The 18636-nt window shown below is 26.5% G+C and overlaps 1 protein-coding gene across 1 annotated transcript; it reads right to left on the bottom strand.

The window, feature by feature from the left end:
• Positions 1–720: 720 nt before the first annotated feature.
• On the bottom strand, positions 721–16898 carry LOC132924891 (importin-5-like). The gene is made up of 20 exons (XM_060989331.1): positions 16892–16898; positions 15114–15334; positions 7894–8043; positions 7603–7829; positions 7443–7536; positions 7275–7379; positions 7091–7216; positions 6823–7034; positions 6611–6733; positions 6438–6546; positions 6214–6367; positions 5406–5737; positions 5210–5342; positions 4789–5154; positions 3569–3684; positions 3353–3493; positions 3134–3283; positions 2705–3075; positions 2425–2644; positions 721–963 (listed from the first exon to the last, which is right to left on the bottom strand). The coding sequence occupies exons 1-20, from the start codon at positions 16896–16898 to the stop codon at positions 874–876; spliced, it is 3447 nt and encodes a 1148-aa protein (XP_060845314.1). The 3' UTR covers positions 721–873.
• Between the last annotated feature and the right edge of the window lie 1738 nt (positions 16899–18636).

The following is an 18636-nucleotide window of genomic DNA, read 5'->3' as shown; positions in this document are numbered from 1 at the left end:
TAATATTGCAGGTGGGTCACATTTCTAACATGTTTCTCCTAAAACATAATATTGTTAATAACATATTTTGAAAACAATTAATAATTCTATAATAATAATAATATGCAATTTGATTCAATCATAGTAATCATTAATAAAGTAAGAAAACATCCACTTTAATCTTAAAAACTGATTTTTTTCTTTTCATAACTCACATGTTTAAATACTTCAACATTGCATAAATAAATTAGACTGTAAGTTATAAGTTATGTAATGTATATAGTAATGTTTTTATTTCTGCAAAATAAAATTACAATAGAGTTGTCTATATAATAATGTACTCATAAAAAGAAGCATACAATATCAGTTGCTACAAGGTATTTTCTATCATAAATAGACATTTTGATGAAAACAATAATGTAACATGTTACTAAATCTGAAGGAAAAATTATAACTTAGCGTACACTTATGTTTTCTAATACGGTAAAATACAATATGAAATTAGTAGTTATAAATAGTAATTGATAGTTAAATCTTAAATACAGTAAATATTATTTGACATTATAAAATAAAATTATGAGTAAAAATTATCATCAATGATATCTAAAAATATAAAATAAGATTTAAAAAAAAAAAATGTATATTAAAAAAGTTGTAGTACATCAATTATCAATTTAAATCATTCAATAATAAGTTTATAACATTAATTTAATTTCAATTTTTAAGAGTATTAAAATTTCAAATATTTGTAATATATCTTCGAAATAGTTTAATTTTGCAACTATATAACAAAAAATAACAAGTGGATGACATAAATTAAAAATAATAGAAGCGGGGTTATAGTAAAAATTCATATTGTTACAAAAATAAAACATTAACGGGTAAATGTCAAAATCAATTATTAGTCATTAGAAGACTCTGTAACATCTTCATATGTTCTGGATTCAATACAGCTAAACATGCATTAAATACCTCTTGGTTTGCCTAAAATCATATTTTAAATAACAAAATAATTAATTAAAATTAAATATTTACACAAAACTTGTATTAATAAATAACAATAAACATGATTTATAAATATTATAATATCATTATATCATAAGGCATCACAACATATTCCCATACAATTTTAGTTAGTTATTGTAATTTAATATTTTATCTATTTTTATATTTTCACAATTACTGTGGTTAATTGATTAATATTTTATGTATGAGAATCATCCAAAAGGTGTGAGATAAGATTTATTTTTTTTTAATTAAGAAGAACATATATTTTCATGAAATATTCAAATAGTACCACAGGCATATAGTTATTTTTTCAAATAATTTCTTTTTAAAATGATACATTTTTGTTGCCATGGCACATTTGGCACTAGATATATTTGTCACCAGTGTTGAAGAACTCGCGTACCCACATCCTTTAGTCACTTATTAACGGTCTCTTTCACCTAATTGTTTGTTAAATGTTATTCACCTAAATACTTCTTGAGCTCATTAAAAAATGTTGATCACTGTGTAAAAAATCTAGTCTATAAGGGGGGTGAATGACAATTTCCAATACAAAGAACATGAGGTTCTTGCGTTTTTAAACTTTCATCAGTTTCTCAATCAGTTACAGAACCAGTGACGGATTATGGGTGGGTGGGGGAGTGTCCATGGGGGATCTGGATCCTCCCCCCAGATGCTTATATAATATTATACAATTTATAATAATACATATTATAATATATAATTTTTACATATTATTTTTCAAGACCCCCTATGACCCTCGCCTAAGAAAATGGAGAAAATCCGCCAGAACATATCTTCATTTCAATAAACTCCAAAAAAATATTATCATTGTCAGAGAGAAAATGGCAATCTTAGTGTAGGTTCTATAGGTCACAATAATGTTTTGATTTTATATTGCATATTTTGCATTCGTTCTAGTAGTGGAAAAAGAACTTTCTCATCAGGGTGCTCAATTCGAATACTTATAACAACACTTATAATAAATTTTCTTAAAACTATAAGTTTTCCTTGAATCAAAACCAAAGAGTCTTGAAATTGTAAAATTCTTAAATATTTAGTTTATAAAAATAACTTTATTTGAGCTAACTAAAACATGTGGTACAAGTTTATTTTTATCTATAAATTTGATAAAAATGTATGTATTTTTAAATTGTGTAACCTTACTTTTTAGAAAACCCCTACTTTTGTATGTTCTAAATTAAATAAGTTTATATTTTTAGAACTTAAATAATTAATTAGTAAGCTTTTTTAAGTTCTTTTTTAATTGTTCAATATAATAAAAACAATAATATAAGAATCTACGACTTTTTGGAAAAATAACATTAAGGAATTTAATAAAATCAGTAATAAAAAAAAATGTATATAAAAGTCTGTTATAATTATATATGTATACATTTTATATTATATCAAGTTAAAATAAAATACTATAATTACCTGTATTCCATTAACAATCATAATCATTCGCTGGGCAACAATATGTGACCTGTCAATTGCATCTTGCAAAAATGCTTCAGCAATAATCCTTATTAAACTAGGGATATTAGAATTGTTTTGTCCTAATACCAAAGGATGCTGATTTTCAATGAGCTTACATAAGTAACCATATACAAATGGAGCTTCATCAGTATCTTCACAAATTGGTAAGTTGCATAGCCTAAAAAATTATATTGATATTATTTTAAACAAAATGATCGAACTATTGTTTTTGTTTTACCAGAGAGGTAATATTTCATTAACATTAACAGCTGAATTGTTATATTCTAATATTTTGGCAATGGCTGATACGGCATTTTCAGTCGCCCTCATGTTTTCAGCTGATCGGGCTTCACTATTGTTGATCACTTGTAGAAGGAATGGCATGATCTCAGCACACACACTCGCAAAACTAGGCCCTCCACACATGCCTAACACTCCACAGCCATAAATAGCTGCCAGACGAACGTCACTGTTAATATCCATAACATATTCAATCATAGGCCGTAAGAAATATTCTTGATATTTAGCGCAACCAGGTCCACAAAATTCAATAAGGTCATTAAAGATACAAAGACCCCACTTATGATCAAATGCACTTTTATCAGAATCCTATAAATATGATTTTTAAAGTTAAAATATGAAATAAATTAACACAGTAAATTCTTACCAATAGTTTAGCAAATTGATGTACAATAAGATCAAAATACTGAAAGAAGTCTGTTTTAAAAGTGACAAAAAAAACATGCAAAATCTCAGTTAATTTGGTGAAACTGTACACATCATCACAATCTTCCAAAGCTAGTCTTTCCTCTTCAACCTAATAATATACAGTTTACATTAAACGCTTACAATAATAAATGAACAGAAAAATCTCATAAATACATACCTCATCATAATCATCATCTTTGCGTCTTTTAAAATGTTGAGCTTCCCTTTCAAAGTGAGAATTCAAATTTGTTTCTAAAGTATACAATATATCTTTTATCCATTTGTCCGATAAACATCCTGTTCCCAATAATTCTATGCACTTAAAATTACATTAAAAAAATAAATATAACAATCAAAATAGATTAAACTATAATAATTATTTTAAGTTATTTACTTTTCTTAATGCATCATACATCTCAGCACTAACATCTGGATCAGGTTCAAATTTAATAAAAGCTTGCAAAAGTTCAGGTAAAATATAACCCCACATATGTTGCAAATATTCTGGTCCTGTTACAAACAAGATAATTTGTAAACAATAAATTATAAAGATGATGAAACACATTAACTTAATACTAATACATATATTAACAAATCTTTAAATTTTAAAACAGGACAATTTACTTAAATATTATACACTATACACCAAATAGCAGTCCACAGACAAAGAATAAACAACACATATTACGACAACATTATATGTGATATTGTTGTAAATTATTATTTTTGTTATATATTATTGGCTTTTACCGACAACAGTTGTTATATTAGTCATTTTTCTCACTAAATAGCTGTCTATTTTATTGTATTTGAAATTAATTTTTATTTTAAGTTTTTTCAAATATTTGTAATATACTAATATTAATTTTGTTCTTAATATTTATAACTTTATAAGCAATAGCAAATCATAAATAAAAATAATATTGTTTTCATTACATCCAATTTTAAAATACCTATTGTCCTATTATGTGTTAAAAATATGTACTTAGAATTTTAATGACCTGCGAAAAATTTTCAGATCCTTAATGTGGCCTTTCAAAAATATTAATTGATGACCCCCTGCACTACTTTGTCCTCTTTAACTAAATAATTATAAAACATGTTCTCAAATTTATTCTTTCATCTTTTATAAAAACATAATGTATAAATATAAAAGGAGTTATCCAATCACCCATTCATAAAAAATATTATATTAAAAATAAATATGTAAATACATTTTTGGAAAGTACATTAATAATATTAAAAATTATATTTTTTTAATTAAATAAAACGGAGAATTATGGTTACAGAAAATGTTTAAGTGGATCACATGTCATAAAAGGTTAAGAACCACTGGCTAAATAGATACTATAAATAAACTAATATACTTCTTACTAGGCTACCAAATAATTTGTTTTTTTTTTTAGTCTTTTATATAAAATTAAAATTTGACAATTACAATCCAACAGTTGATTTTATAACATTATTGTTTATTATTTAAAGGAAGAAATTAAAAATATTTATCCTTTTAGTTGTTCTAGAAAAGACAATAACAAAGGATCACTTTATTGTTGATATGAGACAAATAGAAAAAAGTTAGTGTATAGTAGCTCGGGAATTAATTTCTTAACATACCTCTTATTTCTGCACACTTCAAAAGATTAGGCATGCTTTGAGCTGCAGCAATTCGAACATTATCATGGAAATAAAATTTCAATAAAGGCACCATAAGTTTAACAACATCTTCTGCATAGGGTGCAAAACCAATTTTCAATTCTCGTGCATAACATACAAGCATTTCACAGGCTGATGCCTTATCTTCTAGGCTTGAAGTCTTAATACCAAAGTTTTGCTGTTCCCATAAGGGTACAAACTGCCATTCGCTTTTGTCAGTCATATTACTCTTGTCATCATTATTCAAATATACAACTTCAGGTTTTAATGAAGCCGCAGCCATTACTGGACCAATCACCAAAGGAAGATACTGTTCAAATTGTTGACCTATTAAATTGTTCTTTATTAGTAACTAAAACACAGTTGATTAAATAACACATACCCATCACTTTACATATTCGAGTCCATGATGAAATTATTAAGTATGAAGTTTGTGGATCATATTCTGAGAGTTTCTCATATTTGTTATGTGTTGCCAGCATTAAATCCATTATAACACTAGCATCCGCCAAAAACTACATAGAACACAATTTTATAGATTTCAATAAAATAAATGTTATAATTATTAATTAACTTACTTTCTCTTGTCCAACAGCCAAACCTATCAAGCTAATACATTCTATTGTTTTGCCTCTCAATAACTTTAATTCAGGGGCAACAGCATTACGAATGATTTCTTTTAAGAATGGCATAAGATGGTCATAAAATTTAACAAAATCTCCTTCGCATGTGTTAGCTACACATGCGATAGTGGTTACCATTTGCTCTAATACTATAAGTCTACCACCACCTTTCACAAGATCAGCAATACGGGCTTGCAATATATTTTCAAGCTTTACCATAATCAGATCCATGTAAGATAAAAGTATTTTTTTTGGGCAATCTTTACTAAAGTTTAAAAGAGCAGCTCCTAAAAATAATTTAAAAAATTCAATATTATTAATTTATTATATTAAAAATAATTACACATCTAATAATAGAAATAACTAATATATCTAAATTTAAAACACCTATAATTAACTAATCTATATGAATAAAAATATTTATAATCGAAACAAGGAATATGAAAATTAAAATAATAAATTAGGTTTATAAATTATAATATTTCAACATCATACAGTTATTATTATTATTTCATTTTTCCTCCCAATACACAAATATAAATATTTTTGATGAATGAAGTCATAAATCTATGATAACTTAATTCCAAAAATTAAATACATTAAGAGTTTTTCCTTGTGTTAAATTATATTTTTTTTTAGAATAATTTTTACTAATTTTGTATATTTTTTTGTCTATTAGATAACTACAATTAATAATTATGTTGAAAATATTAAGTAATATTTTAATTTAAGTAGATTATAATTTATTAACAATATAATTTACCTGCATGTGCTTGTACTCTAGGATTCAAATTATCTTCAAGTAACAGTAATATAGCAGGCACAATTTTTTCATGGAATTTTTTTTGAAACTTGGGAGAAAAATCTGCTCCCATCTGTACTATTACATTGCACATTGAATATCTTACTCTAGGATGCTAAACAAATAATGATAACATTAGTGATAACATTGTTTTGAATTGTAAGTTGTAACATTAAATTAATTACTGAATCTTTTAATAAAGTTAAAATTCTATCCAAAATTTCTGGGAGTATATGCAACATTTCTTTATGAAAACCTCCACCCATAGCTGATATTGCCATCAATGCAGCATATCTAAAATATATAAATGATTGGATAAATACAAAGAAATAAAATATATCCAAATTATATTTTTTACCTATCTTTCCAACTTGGATTGTCTAACATTGATGAGACATTACTTATTATATGTGACAACATTATTTTACCACCAAGTCTACAAGCTAGTCTGTCCAGTGCATATTCAGCTATAACACTCATACTTAAAACAAATAATACACAAACACATTAGATACTTTGAAATATTAAAATGCACGATATGGAATGAATTTCCAATTAAAATAGTAATACCTTTCTTGGTCAATTTCATCTGGATCATCTTGAGTACTCCAATCATCATCATCTTCCACATTAGCCATAAGTTCCAATACTTGTCCAGTTAACTGTATGATGTACTTAGATGATTCTTTACGCATCATTGTTGGAGCTGTTTCAGCTAATGTAACAATTACTTCAAGGCACATCTGACGGTATGATTTACTTGCCTCTTTGTTTCCAAGATACTAAAAATATTAATAATATAACTCTGAACAATATTTACGTAAAATAATTAAATTACCCTCAAACACATTTCTACAATATCTGACAACTGAGATTTTAAAAAAATTGGTGCATTTCCAGCTAAATTAACCAATAGTTTAATCAAAGAATCATCTTCTTCAGCTATTAAGCTTTCATTTATTATCTATAAAAAAAAAAATACAGTAGTTTTTTATTTTATTCAATTTTTTATAAAGCCTTACTCTCATCATGTTTGGTAATAAATCAGTTAATTGTTCTTGAATTTCTTGAAGTTTGTCATGGTGTAATATGAAAGCACAAATAGCTTTCACAGTTTGTACTTGTATCTATAAAAAAAATAAAAAATGAATAAGTGAAATTTATATACAACTATAGCTGTTAAGACTTACATTTGAATCAGGTACATTTAATGATTGTTGAAACATTTGTTTTATCACAACCAAATAATTGGATTGTTGATTACCAAAAACGCCAGGTACATTTCTAATATATGAAAAAAAATGAGTAAAAGACAAATTTTAATTAAAGTATCAAAAATGCTTTACTCACATGAAAATTCTAAGCGCAGAATCTTTCATATCATTTGAAGGAAAATTAGCACATTGAAACAGGAAATTCAAAAATTCTGGCCAGTTGTTATTACCTTCATCGTCCAGCTGATTTCTAGCTACCTCGGAAGCAACATCACACATGCGTCTACGTATTATGTCATTTTTTTCGTTATTTACAGTTAATAACAAATTGTTTTTAAACTGTTTCTGATTTTCAGGTGACAACTAAAATTAAAACTTAGTTAAAAAAACAAATAAATTCATACATTTAAGTAAAAAAAGAACTAACATGAGAATAAAAATCCATGAATTCATTGGCCATAAGTCTATGTAACATTACAGCTGCCATTTGTTTTTCATCTATATTACCGGCTTGATTTTGTACAACATTGAATAAATATGATACTTTTTTTCCTAAAGGTAACGCTTGATACGTTTCCTAAAAAGAAAAAAAAAATTTTATAATTTAGATTTATTTATAAAATAAAAAAGCAATTACAGTTTTAAATATTTATCATCCATATAACCTAATAGGTCTTAATAGTTATCTGAGAAAAGTATTATATATTTAAGTATATAGTTCATATAGAATAATTTAAATAAACCGAAACCAAGTTTATTGGATTCATTTAATTCAGAGGAAATATTTTAATGAAAATTATTTAACTATTACAAAAAAAAAAAATTTTAAACAAGTACAAACCACTGTACCCCATACATTAACCAAAACATCGTACTGATATCCTTAAATAGTACATATTTGTAAAACATTAAAACAACTATTTGATATGAATAGGATGTTAAAGAAATATTGATGTTAACTTTTAAAAAAGAACATCTATATAATATACAATTAACGTTCACCACAAACATTTTTAAGTGATCTCAAAATTAACAACTATTTGATGTTTCTTAAAATTAGAAATTGTACTGGGAATGTTGTATGTAGATAATTATTATATGGATGTTAATAATTTTATTGTTGGTTATAATTTCAATTGATAATATCATAGATTGAACATAAAAAGATAATATCTAACAAACATTTTTTTTAAGACGTTCTAAAGAGGTTTTAATAGGTAAACAAATATTCAATTATTTCAATTATTATCCTAATTTGAAATAGTTTAACATTATGTTTAATCGTAGTAGATGTATAATAGTGATATAATAATATATAATATTTATAGGTATTGCCAGGAAAAACCACCGCGGCAACCGGCATAGAGCCGCGTCAGCGATATGGTAATCGAGACTTCGCGCGTTATACACATTGTCAGTTCGATTGTTCGATATCGATATATTTATATAACATATTCACAGTTTCACACTCGCCACGTCTATATTATTATTAAATATTAAATAATACTATCGTCTATTAAGTATTATTGTCTAGTCAGTATTTGTCTCGTAGTCGTGTGCGACCGTGCTGCTACATCGTACAGACTTTTATAATTTTGCCTTTTTTATAGTTTAAGTATATCGCAGTAGTTTGCATTTTCGCGACTGCGAGACGCAATAGTTAGCCTTATACCTTAACTCACTTTGTACTACGCGCGTACGGCATACACCTCAACACTGTTTCTTTTTCTCGTTTGCAACCGTGCTGCTACAAACACTGAAGAGTACTCTGCATTATCCGACTGCAGTTTGCATTTTCGACACCAAAATTGAAGTACATGTGTATATTATGTGTTATCACGTCATTTCACACAATAATGGATCAAATTAACAGTCAAACAAAGGTAATACACTATAGTATAATATTATATAATATAGGTACTCTAAATACTCTTACTTTATTTAGTGTTAGGTATTAAGGTTAGGCAATAAATATATATATTTCTATCGGTAACAATTTATATTTGGTACTTACCTAACATTATTATCATAATTTATTGGATGAATTTATTAGTATATTAAGGTTTATCAGCTTCACATTTAATTAGACCACCCATCCAGTTAAACTAATAGAAGCAGTGGTGTATTGGGGGTATACGGCGTATACTTACTTCTCAATTTTTTTGTTTAGCGTATACTCTCTAAATAAACAACGATACGCGGGTATACGGCTGTATGGCCCCGTATACCTGTTAGAATTTATAAAATGAATAAAATGCACTAAAAATACTACAAAAATGACCTTAAAGCATAAAATTCCCTAAAAATATAAAATAAAAACTGTACTATTAAATTCTATATTTGATGAATTAAATTTCTGTAAAGACGAGCGTCAAATGTAATCGTTAGAAAAAAAGATGCAAATGCATCAAGTTCCGGGCCCTAGCAATCATGATTAGTACACTAATCACTAAGTTATTGGTAGTTAGTAACCATTCTAATTTCTTAGACTGTACTATTTTTTTAAGTTTATCTTTGGTCAAAGTGGCTGGTACTGATAATTAGAATAAAGATTGTGAATTGGAGCGAAGCAAGAAAAAATTTTTTTGGATTCAATGTTATAGATATATCATTGACACCTAAGATTTAGAAGGCATAGAAGTATACCCACAAATATTTTTAGCAATACACCACTGAATAAAATCATTTGGTAAGTTATAAAATTAGCAAAATATTACCATAATAATAATTGTTAATTATAAATTAATTTTTTCTATTTTAAATTATCTACTTTATTTAGATTCGTATGAAGCAGCTGCTGCGGAGGAAATAAAATTATTTATATCATCAGGTGGTGAGTCACAGAGTGATTCTGACACTGAACACAAAAAAGCAGCCCTAAATGAAGACTATAATTATAGTTTGTTTTAAATATACAATTTATATTAAACTTGACAATATTTAAAATTAATTTTAGAAATACTATAAATAATATTAATTACCTAATAGCTAGTGTTTATAAAGCAATATTAAAGCTATTTATTATTATATTAGGTACTGCTTATGCCTAATTCAATATATATTTAACTGTTTTTGATATTATTTTAATTCTTTAGGTTCCAGTAGTGATGACAAACCTTTAAGTATTAAAAGAAAACAATCAACTTCTGAACCATATAACAAAATAAAAAATGCACTAAAAATACTACAAAAATGACTTTAAAGCAGTATCCTGTAAGTAAAATTAAGTATTTTTGTATTTAAATTTATTGAAACATTTTTGAATTATTCTTCAAGCATATTAATTTAATTTTATTACTGCTATAATCATAATTTATTTTTCTTTAGTACATTTTTTAAATATAAAACACAATATATTTATTTCCCTTAGTTGATAGTAAATTATTAAATTAAATTTGTATACCATTTAAATTTTTTTTAACACCCAAAAAATAAATATTGTTTTTTTTTTTTTGTAGTTGGTCAGTTTTGATTCTGAACTTCTTAAAAATAAAATGAATCAAATACTTCACACAATAAATATTTATTTTACTTGAATTAATAAAAAGTTGGACGCTATAATAGCATCCACTATATTAAAATAAACCTCATTTCAAATGTAAAACCATCTACATTAGATTACATTTTTTTGGAATTATTTCCTTTGAACGATTTAGAGTCTCTTATACATATTGATGCATATTTAAAAACTAACGATGAAAACTTGACTAAATTGGTAATAAAATGTCAATAGTTTTTTTATATTATACATATATTACAACTCTATTGTATATATTTTTATTTCAGATTTATTTAATTAAATCTATTGGTTGCTCTGGCACAAAATATTTTGTGTACTTCAAAAATTATTTTCCAATAAATTGGCCACACTTTGTTCATGGACAGGACAAAAAAATAATTATCGCCTTGTCGACCATCAAATTATAAAAATTATGAAAAGTAAGTATACTAGTTAATTTGTTACATTACTACATAAACGTTTGCATTATTTTTTAGAAATTTCACATGAACTATATCAAAATGACGAAAATATATTTGAAGTTTATGTAAAAGATTGGTTCAGGCATGGGACTCAGCGATTAAAAAAAGAAAATACTACAGGTAATGTTAATCTTATTAAAGCAACATACCCCAATGTGTAATGTAAAAAATATTTTTGGGTGTTTCGAAAAAAATATAAATTAATAAATAAATTTAGGGTTGTCATTATATAAGACAACTGACATTCACTCATTATCACTGTTAAATATATTATTAGACAAATAAATAATTTTTAGTAAAACTATATTGCTACTGGTAGCAATATATATATGAAAATTATATTTCCAAGTAAATATTAACTTATTCTTAACAATTTTCATGGTCTAAACATTGATATGATACTTTTTGTTCATGAAAAGTGCATTGTTAGTTAGTTTTATTGTTTCCTAATTTATAATATTTTTGTTATAGACCACGTCAATAACGCAAATCAATTGAAAAATATGTCTCTTCGGAATTTTAAACGTTTGCTGTTGAATGTTACCACAGACAATACTCAAGCAAAAGAGCTGGTAAGTGTATCATCAACTTGTTCAAATTCTGATATAACTGTTAATAATATTGAAACCCTCAGTTGTTAAAATGAAATCTCCACATCTAAAATGTGTAAAAATTATAATCCACCTAATGCATTACAAATAGAAAGTTTAGAATTACAACTTCATATATCTAATTCATTGGGACAAAATGATAATATTTCTTGTAACAATAATCCTTCTGTTAAAGAAAAACTTCAGCAATGGGTTTTTGATAATACCGTTACAAAAACTAGTGTTAATAGTTTATTGAAGATTTTGAGGTCTGAGGGGTTGGATTTTCCAAAATATGTACGTACATTGATGAATACTCTTAGAACCCATAACATAATTACTATAAATCCTGGAACTTATATTCATTTAGATTTTAAAAAAATGTTATCTATTTTATTAAAGTTTTATGCTTAGTGTTTGAAAAACGTCGATGAAATATGTTTAAGTTTTAATATTGATGGGTTACCATTAGCACACAGTTCTAAACAACAATTTTGGCCAATACTTTGTTCAATAATAAATGTACCTTTTCTATCTAAATTAGTTTAAGCTGTTGGTTTATATATTAGTACACTTAAATAACCAGAGTCTATAGATGACTTTTTAAATTTTTTTATTAATGAAGCTAAAGAATTGGTAAAGGATGGAATTAATGTTGATAATAAGGTACTATGTTTATGTATTAAGCAATTCATTTGCGATTCTCCCACCAAAGCGTTTTTACTTAACGTAAAACGCTATAATTCTCGTGTAGGGTGTAATACATGCACAATAGAGGGAGAATATAAAGATCATAGAATGTCATTCTTGGGTGTGAATGCCTTGTTGCGTACTGATAGTAGTTTTAGAACTAGAAATGATGACGAATATCATAAAGGCAATTCTCCTTTAAAGCATATTTTACAAATTGATATAGTATAAGTGCGAGGTAAGCAATCGGTGAGAATCCCCAAAGAAAAATGTGATTATGCAGATGAAGAGTTAAACAATTTAAAATTTTAAAACAATATGTCCCACCAGAATTTGTTAGGCTTCCGAGATCTTTAAATGATATAGAATATTGGAAGTTAACCAAATTTAGAACTTTTTTGTTATAATCTGGGCCAATCGTACTAAAAGGAAGACTAAGAAAAATATTTTATTTACACTTCATAAATTGCATTGTGCCATAAAAATTTTGGTAACACCAGTTTTATGTATAGCTAAAAATGAAGTAACATTTAATTTACTAATTGATTTTGTGACGGAGTTTATTACTCATCATGGGGCGCATTTTATCACTCACAATATTCATAGTTTGATTCATTTGCCATTTTATATTAAGACACGGATGTCTAGATAATTTTAGCGCTTTTAAATATGAAAATTACTTGAGAATTATAAAAAAAAGTATTTCATACTTGCATTTTTCTTTGCAAATTGCTGCTAATAGGATTCAAGAAAAAATTAATATTTTTTATAATGACAATGAATAGGAACTCAAATTTTGATGAAACTCATTTATTAAGTAATGAATATAGTAGATACCATAATTTCATAATATACAAATCATGAATTTACTTTTTTTCTAACTATAAAACTTAGGAGTACAAACTATATTATTTCTACTCAAGTTTCTAAAAATAATTATATAATGTTAATTACTAATGAAATTGCAATCGTCAAAAACATTTTTAAATGTAAGTGAAAATATTTTTTTAAATGTATTGACTTTTAAATCTTTCAATTTTTTTGATGTTCCATTAGAATCACATATGATTGGCTCTGTTATAGTCGATATTAAGTCCCAGTCATCTGATTTGATACGTATTAGTGTTGATGATATCAAATATAAATGTTTTTTTGTACTTATGACAAGTGAAAAAGCTGTTGTAATGACTCTATGTCATAATTTAATATTTTAATATATTTTAATAAATTATTTTTGATTTCTGATTTGTTAAATGTCTATATGTCTTGTTATGCTAGAACGTTATGCTTTAACTATTACATTATTATATTGTATAATATTAATGTTAACTTTATTGTATTACTTATATTTTATTAAATTAATAGTTTTTTTTATGATATATACAAGATTGTATAATATACACAATTAAGTCATATTTGTTATAATTTCTTTTTTATATACATATGTATTGTATTAAATAATTGTATTATATATTTTAAAATGTTCTTTACCATTGTTTAATCAAAATATTATTTATTATTTTAATACAAATTAAGTGGTTACTGATGAACCATGATTCTATTAATTTTTGTATTATATTTATTTGTAATTATATAATATTATATATATATAATGTTTATAATATATTATGCTTTAAAAACATTGCTATATATACTAAATAGTTCTCTAACATTATTAACATCCTTACTATGTTTTTGAATAACATTCACAGATGTGTATTTAACCGACAAAAATTGACAATTGTTACCAAATCTGGTCAAATAGTTGTTAAGACTGGACATAATATAGATATTTAAAAAAACAAACTATAGAAATTATACTACACATCTCATACATGTTACATAAGGTAGTTGTATAAATGTTTAATACATAACTTCTTATAAATTACTTTTTAATAAGTCGCTCAACCGTCATTAGCAATCCCACGAACATCTTTATTGAATAAAATTCAATATTATTATTGAATAAAAATTGAAATAAAAAAATAATAATAATAATACTAAATCATAACAACGAACAAATTTATAATACCTGTTAACAAAAGTTACATTTAAGAAATCCGTGAGAAGATTAAAGTAGATGTATATAATTTCAGTTGTTAGCACAAATTAAATCAAAATCAACAAGTAGTTGACTAGTATTCACAATATTAATACTCAGACTTAAACAGACAATCAGTGAAAACATTACAAAGTTCAAGAGAAATAACATTTTTCGAACGCACACATTATACCTATTCAATGAATAAATCCAATGATAGACGGATAATACACTAAGCATTGGAGACAAATGAGAGACTCTAACAACTACCACCACCCTTAAGGTAATGAGGAACAAACGGCTACCCATTCCGTAATCGACTTACAGTGAAAAATATTAATTTACCTCGGCGGTCTGTCGCACATGGTTGTCAGCACTCAGCAAACTAGTGAGTATTTGATGGAAATCACCCATATTGTCGTTTTCGGCCTTGATTGAGTTCGCAATGACTGTCTCGGTTTCTGTAATAGTTATTGCGCTGCAAACCTTGTTGTCGATGATTAAACACCTGTTAGCGTATATTGTTGCCGGCAAGCGGATGCCACTGATGACCAAGTGTTTTTGTACTACCGGTTAAAATGTATGCCCGTGCTCGCCAATACAAATTTCGTAATGCGTACTTTGTTCTGCAGGGCCGGCGGTGTGCTTATGAATTCTGAATTCAAGTTTATATTTTATCCTTTGGTACTTACTTCTACACGACGCTGCAGAGCACAAAAATGTGAGACCACGGTACACGATTCACGATAATGATGGTTTACAGGTTATGAATGGCGTTCGTACCTTACCTTATACCAAGAAATTATCTAACCTAACCGTGGCTTGGCGCAGCATATAAGATGTCCGACGACTATTAGTACAAGGTACAGTGTGTACCTGGTACACACTGGGGCCGTACGGTAATCCTAATAACCGACTGAACCACGATGTAGAGAAACTAAGGTGATACCACTTCCCTATCTTACAATATAAAAAATGGATGCCAATATGTACGGCAAACCAGGAATTCGGAAATGTCCCAACAGAGTACACCACTATTCGCCCGGAGGCCTATTTTATTTTAAGTTGTTATACGAAAATGTATTATTAAATATTTAAAAATGTATTTAAATGTAAATATATTGTTTATAATATGAACATAAAATAGGTAAAAATATAAAAACTATATTATTTTATAGATATAAACCAAGCTAATATTATTATATCAGTCATATTATGTTAAATAGGTATAAATGCTATTATTGAACATTAATTTAAATAAATAAAAAATACAATTTTCTTATATTAGTTTATTTATTTGTAAATACCAGTAATAAAATTAGTTACAAAGCAATTGAATGACTAGATCAAGGGTCGGCAATTAATTTATATGGCGGTCCAGAAATTTAATAAAAAAAATTTCGTGGGCCATAAAAAACTTAAACTTAATTTTATCATTAATGTATTTATTTTTTTATTAAAAACACATTTTAAGACAAAGTATTTAATATTTAATTATTTATAAAGTAATTATACATTCATACTAATAATAACAAAATTGTATACTTAAGTTTAATGAGAAAATGACATTTATTTTCTTGAGCTAATAAATAGCGGTAACGATGGACGCTATCGTAATTTTCAAATAAATCATAAAAATAGATCGCCCGACTCGGCCCGTGACTACGGCACGTTCAACAACACAGATAATCATAAACCGTTATTATTATCTCAGCGCCCAATGAAATCGATTTCAATATTAGTAAAATTTTTGTTATGATGGGAAAGGGAGTGATACATAAGTTGCCTGACTAAAAAAATACAACCAAAACCGACATTGCTTTAACGAACGGAAAATTAAGAAAATTTTTTGCGGTCCAGTTATTTCCCTTCCGCGGGCCGGACATGGACCGCGGGCCGCTTAATGCCTACCTCTGGACTAGATCATGATTCATGTCACGGTGTAGATAAGATAACTTACCACAACTTTGATGATTTTAAACAATATTAAAGTTTGAAAGCTTGTTTATATATTCATCAGTTGTGAAAAAAAAAAAATAATTTAACAATGCCGAAAAAATGCCTGGGTGTAAAACAGGTTATGCTATCAAATCAAAAAAATTTAAATTGAGTAATGGAAAAACCCAACATAGTTTAGATCAAACAATAAAAATTATTATTAAAGAAATAAAATAAAAAATTATTCATAAGTAAGAAATATAATACATTTTTATTCATTACCTATTTGTATGCCATTATATTCTAGATATAGAATAAAACGGTAAAACCTTAATATGTTTAAAAAATTAAAAACTGTGTTTCATATTTATTTATTTTCTATTGGTAACTAAAAAAGCAACAAATTCATCTTCTATAGCAGCGTCGAACTCGTGTCCTTCGAATGTTTTTCCCCCTACCCCACCCTAGAAGATTTATATTTAAAAAAATCTAAAATTTAAATTCTAAATACCTACAAGAAACATTCGTTCAAAATTAATTTTTAATTGCACTATACACCATCATATTTTAATAGAACTTACCGTCCGTATATTTAAAAATAAATAAGTAAATGAATATTATCATTGTTAAATGTTAAGTGAACATTGCCTCCCCGGGCTCCCCGGATGAGAAGTGTAGATTAACATTTCAACTGTGAACTGAAACTATACGAACGACATGCCATACGGGCGAACTCTATTGTTTATCCATCGAAATTTAATTTATATTACCTTAAAAAAAAATTCACAGAAAGTGTACACACTTTGTACGGTCTGGTAAAAAGGTTCATTGCAGAACGCGGATACTTTATACGGTCGGGTAAAAACGTATTTTGCAGAACATGGACACTTTCTACTATTATATACATAAAGTATATATTATAAATATAAGTTTTATACATAAGTAGTAACTAATAATTATGTATAGTGTTAATTACTAAAATTTTTATTATTTTTATTTTTATTAGCTAATATTCTAAAAATTTGTAATAGTAAAAACTATTACTAAACCATTTTCATATTATACTACCTTTTGACTTATTTATATTGTACACATTTTTATATGTAGTTTGAATGATATTATTCATTATTTGTTTATTTAGATTATTTTTATTATTATTATTATACAAATACAATCAATATTTTATAACAATTTTATTTTTATTTTTTCTATTTTAATAATTAACACTACATAATTATTAGTTACTGCTTATGTATAAAACTTATACTTATAATATATACTTTATGTATATAATAATTAATAGTACAAAGTGTCCGCGTTCTGCAAAGTACCTTTTTACCCGACCGTACAAAGTGTCCGCGTTCTGCAATGTACCTTTTTACCAGACCGTACAAAGTGTCCGCGTTTCGCACTTTTAATGCCTGACCGTACAAAGTGACCTAGAACCCCAGTTGCCAGTTGGCGTTCGCCGTGCGGCAGGCAACAACGAAAACCAAATTAATTTCAACCTAGATTGAGTCTAATAAATGATGTTATCATCAATTTAAAATTAATCAGGAACAATAAGTCTACATTTTCTTCCCTCAATTTTCAAGGGAGGCACTGCCGTGTAAAGTATTACTATAAAAACTCTTCATTGTAAAACCAATACATTTATCACTTCACTCAGAATTTAAAGTATATTGCATTAAGAAAACAACAATCAACATATTATGAATTTCTTAATAATAACATGCAGTAGAAAAATTGAAAAATGATAAAATATATATTTTATACCTTAAAACAGTTGAAACAGTGTTTTTCAACCTTTTTATTATGGCGACACACTATTAGAATTATTCATACTTTGTGACACACAATAAAAAAAAAATAAGAATAATATCTATTCATTTTTGTAAATATAGTGTCAACAAGGTTCGTACATTTAATA

The sequence above is a fragment of the Rhopalosiphum padi genome, chromosome 3, assembly GCF_020882245.1.
Source record: "Rhopalosiphum padi isolate XX-2018 chromosome 3, ASM2088224v1, whole genome shotgun sequence".
NCBI classification, from domain to species: domain Eukaryota; kingdom Metazoa; phylum Arthropoda; class Insecta; order Hemiptera; family Aphididae; genus Rhopalosiphum; species Rhopalosiphum padi.
This window is presented reverse-complemented; position numbering and strand designations above follow the sequence as displayed.

Bases quoted from the DNA above. Each gene is read 5' to 3' on its own strand.
- LOC132924891 (XM_060989331.1), bottom strand. The intron at 6,547-6,610 runs GTAAAAAATATA...TATATATTTTAG, and splicing joins AATCCAAGTTGGAAAGATAG to ATATGCTGCATTGATGGCAA. The intron at 964-2,424 runs GTAATTATAGTA...ATATGATTTTAG, and splicing joins TGATTGTTAATGGAATACAG to GCAAACCAAGAGGTATTTAA.